Source organism: Hypanus sabinus, chromosome 2, assembly GCF_030144855.1.
Source record: "Hypanus sabinus isolate sHypSab1 chromosome 2, sHypSab1.hap1, whole genome shotgun sequence".
NCBI classification, from domain to species: domain Eukaryota; kingdom Metazoa; phylum Chordata; class Chondrichthyes; order Myliobatiformes; family Dasyatidae; genus Hypanus; species Hypanus sabinus.
This window is the reverse complement of record NC_082707.1, coordinates 76,381,069-76,395,989: the sequence shown is the minus strand read 5'-3', so window position 1 is coordinate 76,395,989 and position 14,921 is coordinate 76,381,069. Positions and strand designations below refer to the sequence as shown.

The following is a 14,921-nucleotide window of genomic DNA, read 5'->3' as shown; positions in this document are numbered from 1 at the left end:
CTTCAAAGACAAAAATATAATTTGCTCAGTGTGTCTCAGAAAGAACTCCTGAACGCAATATGTGGACAGGCCAAATAGAGAAGAGGCCATACTAGATCCAGTGCTAGGCATTGAATCTGGTCAAGTGACTGATCTCCAGGAAGGTGAGCATTTCGGAGAAAGTGGCAACAACTCTATGACCTCTTCCCACCCTGTTACTTGTAAAAATGCCATCACCTTCTCTCAGTTCGTCCGTGTCCTCTGCATCTACTCTCAGAATGAGGCTTTTCATTCCAGGACGAAGGAGATGTCTTCCTTTTTTAAAGAAGGGGGCTTCCCTTCCTCCACCATCAACACTGCTCCCAAACGCATCTCTCCCATTTCATGTACATCTGCTCTCACCCCATCCTCCCACCACCCCACTCAGGATAGGGTTCCCCTTGTCCCTACCTACCACCCCACCAGCCTTTGTGTCCAACATATAATTCTCCGTAACTTCCGCCAGCTCCAACGGGATCCCACTACCAAGCACATCTCCCCCCCCCCCCCCCACTTTCTGCTTTCCACAGTGATCGCTCCCCAGCGACTCCCTTGTCCACTTATCATTTCCCCCCCCCCCCCCATCCCTTCCCACTGATCTCCCTCCTGGCACTTATCCTTGTAAGCGGAACAAGTGCTACACCTGCCCTTACACTTCCTCCCTCACCACCATTCAGGGCCACAGACAGTCCTTCCAGATGAGGCGGCACTTCACCTGTGAGTCGGCTGGTGTGGTATACTGCGTCCGGTGCTCCCGATGTGGCCTTTTATATATTGGTGAGACCCGACACAGACTGGGAGACTGTTTCACTGAACACCTACGCTCGGTCCGCCAGAAAAAGCAGGATCTCCCAGTGGCCACACATTTTAATTACATGTCCCATTCCCATTCTGATATGTCTATCCATGGCCTCCTGTACTGTCAAAATGAATCCAAACTCAGGTTGGAGGAACAACACCTTATATACCGGCTGGGTAGCCTCCAACCTGATGGCATGAACATTGATTTTTATAACTTCCATTAATGCCCTTTTCCCCTTCTTACCCCATCCCTATTTATTTATTTATTTGTTTGTTTGTTTGTTTGTTTATTTTTATTTTTCTTTATATATATATATACACACATATATTTCTCTTTGTTTTCTCTCTCTCTCTCACACACAATAACTCCTTGCCTGTTCTCCATCTTCCTCTGGTGCTCTCCTCTCCCTTTCTTTCTTTCAAGGCCTTCCGTCTTATGATACTCCTCCTTCTCCGGCCTTGTATCCCTTTTGCCAATCAACTTTCCAGCTTTTGGCTTCATCCCTCCCCCTCCTGTCTTCTCCTATCATTTCAGGTCTCCCCCTCTCCCTCCCACTTTCAAATCTCCTACTATCTTTTTTTATCGTTAGCCCTGACAAAGGGTCTCGGTCCAAAACATCGACTGTACTTCTTCCTATAGATGCTGCCTGACCTGCTGCATTCCACCAGCATTTTGTATGTGTTTCTATGACCTTCAGTAAGGCTTTGGACAGGGATAGGAGAGACAAGATGGGAAAGTAACTGGGGGAGGGTAAATTTTGGTGGCTATTAGGCAAGAACTTGAGAACATCAATTGGGAAGAGACGTACTCAGGGAAATGTACAATGAAAATTTGGAGGTTGCTTAGGGAGTACTTGATGGGGAAATGAATATGCTTGTCCCATTGAGGCAAGGAAAGGATGATAGGATGAAGGAACCATTGTTGCCATGAAAATTGGAACATCTAGTCCAGAGGAAGAAAGAAGCATACCTAAGGTTTAGGAAGCAAGGATCCAATCGAGCTGTTGAGAGTTACAAGATAGCCAGGAAGGAGCTTGAGAAGGGATTTAGGAAAATTGGAAGGGGGCATGAGAAGGCCTAGGTGGGTAGGATTATGAAAAATCCTGAGGCATTCCACACACATGTGAAGTACAGATGCATGATGTGAATGAAGGTAGGACTGATCAGAGCAAAAGAGGAAACATGGGCCTTGAGTCGGAGGAGGTAGGAAGGTCCTTAATGAATACTTTGCTTCAGTATTCACCAGTGAGAGTATGTGATGAATGTGAGATCAGTGTAGAACAGGGTACAATGCTGGAACATGTCAACCTTAAGGAAGAGGATGTGCTGAACCTTTTGAAGAAAGGTCTCTGGGGCCTGGTGGGATATACCACAGGTTACTACAGGAAATGAGGGAAAGGGTTGCTGTGCCTTTGGTAATAATCTTTGCTGGCCGCAGGAGTAAGTACCAGAAGACTGGAGGGTGGCAAATGTTACTCCTTTGTTCATTAAAGGTAAAAGGGGTAATCTTGGAATTCCGAGAGTTTGGAAAAGTATAGTCTGATATGGAAGGGTCAGCACGGCTTTGTAAGGGGCAGGTCTTGCCTCATGAGCCTGACTAAATTCTTCTAGGTAGTGACTTGATAGATGTGTATAAGAGCCATAGATAGAGTGGAAAACCAGCTCCTTTTTACCAGGGTGATTCATCACCACCTTTGTTTTGGCCAACAACGATGGTGACATCAGCAAACTTAAAATATGGCATTGGAGCTGTACCTAGCCTTACATTTGTAAGAATAAAGCGAGTAGAGCAGAGGGCTAAGCACTGAGCCTTGTGATACACCTGTGCTGAAGGTGATTGTGGAGTAGATATTACTGCCAATATGTGCTGACTAGAGTCTGCAAGTGACAGAATTGAGGATCCAATTGCATGAGTTATTGAGGCCTAGGTCTTGAGGCTGATATCCAAGGTTCTCCATCCTTGATGAATTAATGGTTTTATTTCCAGTACTGTTATTAGTTCACACTTTCAGTACATAAAAGGCAATTTAAAAATCTAAACAATTCCATTCAAATCTATGAGAATAGTTGCAAGATATCCTGCTCTAGAACAGACTTGTTAACACAAGTTCCTTCTCCCTTTAAATGTAATTTTTTATCTTTAACACGAGAGGGCGCTGTGCGACATAACATTCCCTGGTCCGCTGCATATCCTGGTAAGACACGTTACACACAGAAAAAATTTCTAGTTAAAGAAGTGACGTTTATTTGCATTTATTTAGACTGAGCCAATTTAAGCATTTTGTCCTACAGGTAGCTAGCAACGCATTCTAGTTCTGAAGCTTAAAAGCTTTAAGCTTTCTCCCCCACAATCACTGCAAAATGTAAGTACTGAATATTATTTGGAAATCTTTTAAGTGTAAAGCCAAGTTATAGTGCGTAAATAAAGTATGATTCAATTTAATAATTTGTAGACCTTATTAAAGTTTAATTTGTGACTAATGCTAAATACTTCATGATGCGTGGATTGGTTAGATGCTGAAAATGAAATGAGCTTTTTTTTACAGTCAAAATGAAGGGGCTTGTCTGTATTGGACTGTTCATACTTCTCACTTTGAGCATACAAACTGGTAGGTTTAATAATATTTAATTTAGAACAAATTTGCCTTAATATTGCAATAATGCACATATTTTACATTATGATTTTACAGTTATAAATGTTATAGAATAATCTAAAATGTTATGTTAATTGCCAGCAAGATGGAAAAATTCTTGAAGTGCTGTGTTGGCATTTCTCAAGGGAAGCATTTTATTTCAGGGCTATGAAAAGCCCCTTTGTGAGTTGTCCATCTCAGCATACTGATCACTTCTCTATGTATTTATTTTCAGATGCCAATGTGATCCGACAGTCAGACAGTAAGAAATCTTATTTGACATACTTGCAATGGAGACACAGCAGCACTGAGAATATACGTTTAATTTTATACCAGAATTTTCCCTCACAAGTAGTTTATTTTTACATTTGCAGTTATTGTCATAATAGAGATACAGAATGGAAACCAGTCTAATAAATTATTTATGTCTTTGGATAGAAAATAGATAAAATGTTGTGAAATCTAAGAGAGAGATCTCATATCCTTTAACTACAAGGGAGAAATAATTAAGTTATTCTTCAGAAGGAAACTTGGAGCACTGTATATGGCAAATACAATAGAGCAGAGATGCAGGAGACATAAGATTGACATCTTCTTTGGTCAACATTTTAGTCAAAATAACAGTTCAGGTAATTTTGCCAAGATAAGACTCTTACAGAATACTTGTACTGAAACCTAACAAAATCACACTATCAAATATAATCATATATTTTGAGTCCTTATAAGCAGATAACAATTACTAGCAGTTGGAGAGATTAAATGCATTTTCATTGTTGTATGATGAAAAGATGATGAATGTTAATGAAATATCATCAGTATTAAATTTACATATATTCAAATGAAGTATATTAATAATCTGACAGTGTACCACGTACTTATGGATGATTGGCACCTGCACACAATTTCTTTACCAGTTTACCGTATATCTCTGTTACATCTGTGTTACTGGAAAGGCACATTTTTATTGAGGTATTTTTTCCTGTAGTGTATCTATCATATTTTTATTGGAATTAATATGATAATTATATTGTATTAATCCATTGTTGTTTTGGATAATTCTGCAGTGCATTTACACTGATCAGTATATACACACACTCAGTGGCTGCTTTATTAGGTATGAGAGTGGAACCTGCTGTGGTCTTCTGCTGCCATAGCCCGTCCATTTCAAGGTTTGATACATTGTGCATGCAGAGATGCTCTTCTGCTCATCACTGATGTAACTTGTGCTTATTTGAGTTACTGTTGCCTTCCTGTCAGCCCGAGGTATCTGGTTAGTCTCCACTGACCTCTCTCATCAACAAGGCATTTCCACCCACAGTACAGCTGCTCACTGGATATTTTTTGGGTTTTTTTGCACCTTTCTTTGTAAACTCTAAGAGACTGTTGTGCATGAAAATCCAAAAGAATCAGCTGTTTCTCAGATACTCAGACCACAATGTCTGGCACTAACAATCGTTGCTTGGTCAAAGGAACTTAGATCAACTTCATTCCCTATTCTGATGTTTGTTCTGAACAACAACTGAATCATTTGACCATGCTTGTTTGCTCCTATGTGCTGAATTGCAGCCACACGATTGGCTGATTAGAGAGTTGCATTAATTGTACCGTGGAGAGCATTCTGACAGGCTGCATCACTGTCTGGTATGGAGGGGCTACTGCACAGGACCGAAAGAAGCTGTAGAAGGTTGTAAATCTGGTCAGCTCCATCTTGGGTACTAGCCCACAAAGTACCCAGGACATTTTCAGGGAGCGTTGTCTCAGAAAGGCAGTGTCCATTATTAAAGACCTCCAGCACCCAGGGCATGTCCTTTTCTCACTGTTACCATCAGGTTGGAGGTACAGAAGCCTGAAGGCACACACTCAGTGATTCAGGAACAGCTTCTTTCCCTCTGCTATCCGATTCCTAAATGGACATTGAACCCTTGGACACTACCTCATTTTAAAAAATATACAGTATTTTTGATTTTTCACATTTTTTTAATCTATTCAATATATGTAATTGATTTACTTGTTTATTTATTATTACTATTTTTATTTTATTTATTTTTCTCTGCTAGATTATGTATTGCATGGAATTGCTGCTGCTAAGTTAACAAATTTCATGTCACGTGCCGATGATAATAAACCTGATTCTGATTCTGTACAGGTGTATCTAATAAAGTGGCCACTGACTGCCCTTGTATTCTTATTGTGGTGAATGGAAGATGACATAAATTATTTTTTTTACTGATGAGCACAACCAACATATTCTTTGCTCCAAATTAGTCACTTGTGGATTTTCATTCCTTATTTAGGCCACCATGTGGAAAAACGAAGCCCCCCGTATTGGCCTTACTCCACCAGTGATTTCTGGAGATATGTCGAGTATTTCCGAAGCATTGGGGATTATGACAGAATCCAGCAGCTGGCGCACACGTTTTATGCTCACTTCCCTATAGGGAATTACATGGGCTATGACACCCCAGAACAACAGGAAATACAAGCTAAGATTGCAAAGGAGGCACACGCGTAGAGTGAAAGTGCAAGGAAACGGAGTTGGTCTGAAACAAAAGTAAACGGTGGAGTCAACTTCATTACCATATAATTGATTAACTTAATAATCTGCCTTATCTATCTGTTGCCTTTATGTAGTGTCATAATTGTATGATTCTTTATATATAATCATACGGATTTCACCTGTATTATATAGTTTCCTCAAAGAATCTTTATTTTAGCAAGAGATGATTTGTTTTCTCTTTTGTGACTTAAATTGGATTTATTTAAACTTATTAGAACATTGTAATAATTATTCAAAGGAATCTTAAATCTTGTCAAAGATTTAATTTCTTAACTCAGAATCAATTAGCCAGTATGTATAGTCTGACCTCTTTCTAATTTGCTCCAATAAAATCTACATACAGTATCTAATGAAAAGGTGTACCATTGTATAAAACTGAATGTAAATGGCAATATTACCTTTCACTTCTGTGACTGAAGGGATAGTGCTCTTTTCTTGCATGTACTGTACATAATTAGTTGTTGAAGTGTAATTTGCATTTGGTAATACATGAAAATTGACCAAAATTGTAAAAGTTTTATGCACATACATTTTGAGGAAAAAACATGTACTTATCTTAAAGCCCATTAATGAACCATCAATGTATAATTTAACTGGATTATTCTTCTCAATGCTAAATGTTTGAAATACATATTATGTCCTTAAATATGTACTACATTTACAAGTCAAAGCCAGTTGCGAAACTATGTAGTGATAAGGTCAGGCAGCATGTATGGAAAAAGTAAACATTCGACTGTTTGCTCTTTCCCATAGATGCTCCTGACCTGCTGGGTTTCTCTAATGCTCTCTCTGAATTGCATTGGATTTCCAGCATCTGCAGACTTTCTTGTGGTTTACGTAATGAAAATGTTAATTGTAAAACCTCATCAGTCTACACTGACCTAATACTTCCAGTTGAGAAACAGAGCCATTGAACAATATAGCACAGAAACAGGCCCTTTGGCCCATCTAGCCTATGCCAAACCATTAATCTGCCTAGTCCCATCTACCTGCACCCCTCCCATTCATGTATCTATCCCAATTTCTCTTAAACCTACCACTTGCAATGACATCTTGTTCCACACTGTCACCACCCTCTCTGATTGAAGAAGTTTCCCCCCATGTTCCCCTTAAACATTTCACCTTTCACCTCTCACTTACTTTCATTTACTCTATCTATACCCCTCATAATTTTGTATACTCTCAAACTTCCCCTCATTCCTCTATGTTCTGGGGAATAAAGTCCTAATGTATTCAACCTTTCCCTATAAATCAGGTCATCAAGTCCCAACAATAGCCTTGTAAATTTTCTCTGCACTCTTTCAATCTTCCTATAGCTGGGTGAAAGATTATATTGAAGATTGTTTTGGCATTGTTTCCTCTGTCCTTACCTGAGCTCCTTATACACAATCTATGCTGTGGCACAGTTTCCACTGCATTATTTCTTCTATGAAGAAAATTCAGTAGTTAAATTGCCCAAGAGGTTGTTTATACCTTACTTTATTGTCACTAAACAATTGAAACTGGAGCGTACAATCATCATAGCAATGTTTGATTCTGTGCTTCGTGCTCCCTGAAGTACAAATCGAAGTAAATATAATAAAAATTTAAATTATAAATCATAATCAGAAGATAGAAAAGGGAAAGTGAGGTGGTGCAAGTCAGGTCCGGATATTTGGAAGGTACGGCCTTATAGACAGTATGCCAATTATTCAGAATAAGTTCATTTTAAAATTTATCCCTCCAAAAGGAGAGATTGTTGGGTTTGGAGGCTAGTGTACGTTAATGTTCTGGAGAGCTATCCTGGCTGGAGTCAGGGCTTCATGCTTTGGCTCTTGGTAGGGTCACCCACGCCAAACAGATCAAAGGGTAAAAGCCGGATTATGTGGTCCTCCGTCCTCCAGGTTGGGGGGGGGGGGGGTTCAGCTCAGGGCTAACAACCCTGACTGGTAAAACAAAATTGTTGTGGAAGCGGCAATGAAGAATCTTTCTATATCTGAGTGCGATGGTATTCCTGAGTCTCCACCCAGGACTTGCCTGACTGACAGTAGTGAAAACCGAGAGAAACCTACTGACGTGGTGAAGGAAACCCTGAACACCTTCGGAGATGGAGGGACTTCATTGCTGTCATAAACACCAGTGACATAATGAACTGTAAGTAAATAAATAAATTTTATCAAAAGACATTGTATATAAAGGTGAATTATGTTGTCCTTGATAGAAGCTAAAAGGAGTTAAACATAGAATTTTATCCCAAAATTACTTATATAAACTGCTTGAACATTCCAACCAGAGAGCAGAACGTGAAATTTGAAACAAGCATTAATAATGAGAACTTACACCAGCTCTGCAGCAAAGGCAAGATGTGACTGGTCCACGACCATTCATTGGGGCAGAAATAGTCAAAGGATTGATGGCAGGCCAGCCTACACAAAGATCCACATTCCTCCCATGAGAGGCCAGGCTTGAAGAGTTTAAATAAAACCATGCCTGCAAAATTTGATCTCCATCTGCTGAATGAATTGTTCCCAATATGGTCAGCTTTGTGGGGAAGTTCAAGTTGTAGCGCAACTTGGACCAAATGACAGATTCTTACAGACATTAAGAAGCACACAGCAACCTCCCTCTGAAATATGAAAAGCATAATGTTCATGGCATCAGTCAGCAAACACTGCTGATTTGAGAAGAGGACTGGAAACCTGGAGTTCACCACATAACAGCTAGGGCACTTCACCTCACACAGTTCAATACACTTCTTACTGAGCAGCTGGAAGGACCAGAAGTTGAACTGTTTAAAGGAATGATCATGTACATTTTGGTCACTTTCTAGCTGCTTTGTATTGGTTCAAAAAGGTTTGGAAAATTTATGGGAGTTGGTGTGGCAGGCTCAGATGGACTTTACCTGGATTCCCCATATAATAATGGCTCTGTGACATCATGATGCAAGAAGGCATTCCCGTTTGGGCAAAAAATGCAGAGACCTTCCACGACAGCATAGGCTACAATGAGAGAGGTGAGAGAGGATTCTCAGCAGCAATCATGACCACAAAGGCTATTCAATGAGCAGTTGATCACAGCAATGCAAGATCTGCTCTTCACAAGAGCATCCCCACTGAAAGATACCACATCCAGCCACATCTCCAATCTCAGGACAAGTTGAGGGGTCATTTATTGAGGTCATTGTGACCCTGACTTCCAGATCTCCTTTCTCACTGTTTGCTGCCCTGTGCTGCATAGAAGCAGAAACTGTCAACCACTTTTCAAAGAGAGCTCAGTAGTTTTCATTTTCCCTGACATAAAGCAGTGGGAAAGATTTTTCAGGGTTGCAGGCTGCTCTTAAATGCAGGGTACAAATAACTACATGCACCTCCAATTCTGGGTAATGTATGCTAACTGAAAGGTGTACGTGAATGGCACAAACTATTCCAGTCCCACGATACCCATCACGTTTTGCAGGTCAACACTCAGAAGTCAGTCATGGCATCTCCATTCTGAGGTAGTCTTCTGAGCTGTTTACGTACACTGAAACACCAATCTTCCCTCTGATTATTTTACAGCTGCACGGACTAACCAATGCTCTGAACAGGAAATTTTTGCACAAACTTAAACCTGTGCGGCATTTTAAACATTTTTTTGTATTTATTCATACTTTGAATATTTAGAAAGAAAATTTTGCAAAAAGATCTCTAGTGGGTACAGGCCTATCAAATGCTCCTCAAATGTTAACTCTTTCATTCCCAGAATCAGTAGCGTGAACATCCTCTGGACCTTCTCCAAAATCAGCACATCTTCTCATAGGTAAGAGGCCCAAAACCATTCACAATACTCCAAGTACAGTCTGGCCAATGCTTTATAAAGCTTCAGCATCACATCCTTCTAGTCATCTCGAAACAAATGCTAACATTGTATTTGCCTTCCTTACCATTGACTCAATGTGCAAGTTTACCTTTAGGGAATCCAGCATGAGGACTCACAAGTCCCTTTGCACCTCTGATTTTTGAATTTTCTCCACATTTAGAACATAGTCTATGCAGTTATTTCTTCTACAAAGTGCATGACCACACACTTCCCCTCCACTATGTTTCATCTGCCACTTCTTTGACCATTCTTGTAATCTGTCTAAGTCCTGCAGATCCCTGCTTCTTCAACATTACCCGCCCCTCCACCCATCTTCGTATTGGCCACAAAGCCATCAATTCCATCATCCAAATCATTGACATATAATGTGAAAAAGGAGCAGTCCCAATACCGGCTTCTGCAGAACACCACCAGTCACTGGCAGCAAACCTGAAACGGCCCCTTTATTCCTAAGCATTAATTCCTGCCAATTAGCCAAATTTCTATCCATGCTAGTATCTTACCTGTAATGCAGTGAGCTCTTAGCTTGTTTATCAGCCTCATGCGTGACAACTTGTCAAAGGCCTTCTACAATATCCACTGACTCTCCTTTGTATAACCTGCTTATTAGTTCCTCAAAAACTTCCAAGACTTTTCAAACAAAATTTCCCCTTAGGAAAACCATGCTGACTTTGGCCTATTTTATCATGTTCCTTCAAGAACTCTGAAACCTCATCCTTAATAATGGACTCCTACATCTACCAGCTACTGAAGTTAGGCTAACTGGCTTATAGTTTCCTTTCTCCTGCCTTCGTCCCTTCTTAAAGAATGGAGTGACATTTCCAATTTTCTAGTGCTTCAGAATCATTCCAGGATCTATTGACTCTTGAAAGATTATTACTAATGCCTCCTCAATCTCTTCAGCTACCTCTTTCAGAAACCTGGGGTGTATTCCATCTGGTCCAGGTGACTGATTTACCTACAGACCTTTCGACTTCCCAAGCACCTTCACCTTAGTAATAACAATTAACTACACTCACTTTTGCCCGACACTCTCAAACTTGTGGAATTCTGCTTGTGTCTTCCGCAGTGAAGACTGACATAAAATATTTATTACGTTTATCTGGCATTCCTTTGTCCCTTATTACTACCTCTCAGTGTTATTTTCCAATGCTCCAATATCCACTTTGCCTCACTTATACTCTTCATATATCTGAAAAATCTTTTGGTATCCTCTTTTATATTATTAGCTAGTTTCCCTTCATATTTCTTCTTTTCTCTATTGTGGCATTTTTTGGTTGCTTTCTGATGATTTTTAAAAGCTTCCCAATCCTATAACTTACCACTAATTCTTGCTGTTTTATTCTGTCTTTGACTTCCCTCGTCAGCCACAGTTGTGTCATTCTCTTTTTACAATACCACTACTTCTCCGGGATCTTACTATCTTGCACCTTCGGAATTGCTCCTCAAAACTCTAGCCATTGCTGTTCTCCTGTCATCTCTACCAGCGTCTCCTTCCAATCAGGTTTGGCCAGCTCCTCTTTCATGCCTCTGTAATTCCCTTTACTCTACTGGAATACTGATATCTCTGAATTTATCTTCTCCCTCTCAAACGGTGAGGTAAATATTATGATATTGCCTCCTAAGGATTCCTTTACCCTAAGCTTCCTAACCAAATCTGGCTCATTACACAACACCCAAACCAGTATTTTTTGCTGTTTTCCTCATGAGCTCAGCCACAAGCTGCTCTAAAAAGGTATCTCGTAAGTATTCCACAAATTCCTGTTACATTTTTCTAAGCTTTTGATTTCATTTTTACCAACATAGGCACTTTACCCATCTGCCTATCTGCCTGTCCTTTTGATACAAGGTGAATCCTTGAACGTTAAGCTCCTATGATCTTCTTTCAGCCACGACTCGGTGATGGTCACAATCTCATACCTGCCAATCTCTAACTGTGCTACAGATAATCTACCTTATTCCATGTGCTGTGTGCATTCAAAGATAATGCCCTCAGTCCTGTATTCCTCATCCTTTTCGATTTTGCCCTCATGTTACACTTCAACTCATTCCACAGACAGCAATTTTTCCCTATCATCTACCTGCCCTTCTTCACAATTTCACTGCATGCTGCATATACTTGTATACCAACCACCCCATCCTCAACCCTATGACTCCTGTTTTCATCCCCTTGCCAAATTAGTTTAAACCCTCATCAACAGCTCCAGCAAACTTGTTCGCAAGGATATTGGTCCCCTTCAGGTTTAGGTACAACCCGTTCTTTTTGTAAAGATCATACCTTCCCCAGAAGAGATTCCAATGATCTTGAAAATCTGAAACCTTTTCCCCTGCACGAATTCCTCCGCCATGCATTCATCTGTCATTCCATCCTATTCTTACACTCACTGGCACATGGCATAGGCAGCGAACCAGAGATTACTACTCTGTGGGTTCTGCTTTTCAGTTTTATACCTAACTCCCTATATTCTCTCTTTGGGATCTCCCCCCTACACCGTACGTACCATGACATCTGGCTGTCCACCACCCCCCTCTCAGAACACTGCATACCCAATCTGATACATCTCTGATCCCAGCACTTGGGAGGCAAAATACCACAAACAAGAGAAAATCTGCAGATGCTGGAAATCCGAGCAACACACAAATTGCTGGAGGAACTCAGCAGGCCAGGCAGCATCTATGGAAAAGAGTACAGTTGATGTTTCGGGCCAAAACCCTTTGGCATGCAAGTTGCCATCTGGGTTTCTTTTTCATGTTTATAGAATCTCTTACCTGATCCACTAGCCATGGCTCATAACTGTGGCTGTAATTCACAATATAGGTGATGTTGCCACACAATTGCTCAAATACTGACCTCACTGTCCGGATTTCTCTAAAGGAACCACATCGTCTTTGGCAGTGCAGGTCTGAGGGTCTGTGGTAGATTCTTGCCTGTTGCAAACTTTTGCTGTAATGAGCTCATTGCCTGAATACTTGCTGTACGGCAGCCTTCTGTGTGCAGGACGTGGACAAGACAATCCCAGACAACACATGTCTGCTCAGACTGACTGCAAACAATTCATTTAACCTCAACACTACAAACACAACATTAATTCCCTCTTCACCAGGAGTTCCACATCCTCTGCTGTAGAAAATAACAGAACACAAAAACCAATGGAAAATAAACCTGAGTCCAGTTAACAAATCAGTGTGCCAACTTCCACAAAAACATCAACTATTTATCCTTGCCCGATGCTCCTTTCCAGTTTCTGCAGCATGATTAATGTAAGTCTGTTGATTTTAAATGGAAGAGGCAGCATGTGGTTTTGGGAAAGGTTTGGCTCTTGACTACACCCCTTCAGCTGGCTAACCTTTCGGCATCAGGAAGGGCACTGGCTGTGTTCATGGTTACTCTCATCCTGAGAGAGGCCTAGAGAATCATACTGCAGACATTACTGCACTCCTTTGGTCTTAATGTCTTAGAAACCCTGGCTATTAACTGGATGGCATTTTGCTGGACTGGTGTGAATTATTCACAGCCCCTTTAGGCACTGATATCTTGGAGCTTCAATGGCAGAAACCGATAAAAGCTCTATCTGAGCCTTCACCACGACACCGCGATCTTCAATGGTTCTAATTGTGGTGCAGCGAAATCCTGCACATGGGACATTTGCATCGTGGCTGGATTTACAAACTTGTGAATGGGGTTGCCCGATAGCTCCATGTTGGAAAGGATGAACTCCACCTCTATATCTCAGAAAGGTACTTGACTCCTTAACATTCTATGCAGGCTTTTCATCAACACAACTATGTAGATGCTGACCATCATCTTATATGTTGACCTATCACTGAGTTCTGTGTTCCGAGTAGAACTCATATTTGATCTCAGCTCTTAAGTCAATGTCAAGTTTATTGCCATAGCCACAAGCACATGTATGCGCAGGTCAATGATAAACTTGCTTGCAGCAATATCACAAGAACATAGAATCAGATTCTGGTAAACTATGTATATACCTGTCTGGACATGCCCCTCTGCTGACTGCTCCTGTGGCTCCTCCCACAGACCCCCTGCATAAAGGAAATTGGAGGCACTGCTCCTCCCTCAGTCTCCAAGATGTTGTGGTCACTTTTGCTGCTAATAAAAGCCTATCGTTCGCCTCCCGTCTCTGAGAGTTATTGATGGTGCATCACAGATAAGCTGCATTCACAATATCAGCATAAATTAAGGCCACCCATTTTAATTCTACTTCCTGTTCCCATTCCGACATGTTGGTCTATGGCCTCCTCTACTGCCACGATGAAGTCACTTTCAGGTTTGAGGAGCAACACCTCATATTCCATCTGGGTAGCGTCCAATCCAGTGGCAATAACATTGATTTCTCTAACTTCTTGTAATTTCTCCTTCCTCCCACTTCCCTCTTTTCCCATTCTCCTTTCTGGCTCCCCTCTTACCCACTTCTTTTCTCCTCACCTGCCCATTACTTCCATTTGTTGCCCCTCCTGCTTCCCTGTTTCCTGTTGAAGTTCAAAAAGAGGCACAAAACTTGTTGCTTCACAAACATTAAGTGTTGTAGAATGTAGAAAATTTTAAAACAAACAATAATAGAGTTTTACTAAGTGAAGGGAGCTAGAAGCAGGAAGACAAAAGACTGAAAGATAAAAAGACTGACCTTGTGGTCAGCTCTTTTTATACACATAACCCTTTTTCTTGTTTCCTTCGATCTTAAAGTACTTGTATCTCTTGAAGGCAAACATTCCCTTGAATCAACAGTTAACTTCACATCCTTCAGCCTCAGAACAGTTTTCTTTATAGTCTTGTCCTGTGTTGGAAAAATAAATTTAGTCTTCTCCCTGCAAACACTGTGTATTCTGTCATATTATCTCTTACACTGTGCATCCAAACAGTGCTTTTTCCTCTTATATTGGGTAACTCTACATGTAGCTGATGTTTTCAGTATTTCTTGTAGTGTACCCTCCAGATCTTTGGTATATTAACCAACTTCCCTTTTCAATAGAAAATGGGCTGTCCTAAAGTAGATTGCTACAGGACATAAATTTCTATTAGGATTTTCATAACTTAAGTACCTAAGACCATCCTG

At 40.7% G+C, this 14,921-nt stretch overlaps 1 protein-coding gene across 1 annotated transcript; it reads left to right on the top strand.

The window, feature by feature from the left end:
* The first annotated feature begins 3,049 nt into the window (after nt 1-3,049).
* On the top strand, nt 3,050-6,450 carry otos (otospiralin). The gene is made up of 4 exons (XM_059989679.1): nt 3,050-3,182; nt 3,366-3,428; nt 3,688-3,714; nt 5,747-6,450. The coding sequence occupies exons 2-4, from the start codon at nt 3,371-3,373 to the stop codon at nt 5,962-5,964; spliced, it is 303 nt and encodes a 100-aa protein (XP_059845662.1). The 5' UTR covers nt 3,050-3,182; nt 3,366-3,370; the 3' UTR covers nt 5,965-6,450.
* The last annotated feature ends 8,471 nt before the right edge of the window (nt 6,451-14,921 follow it).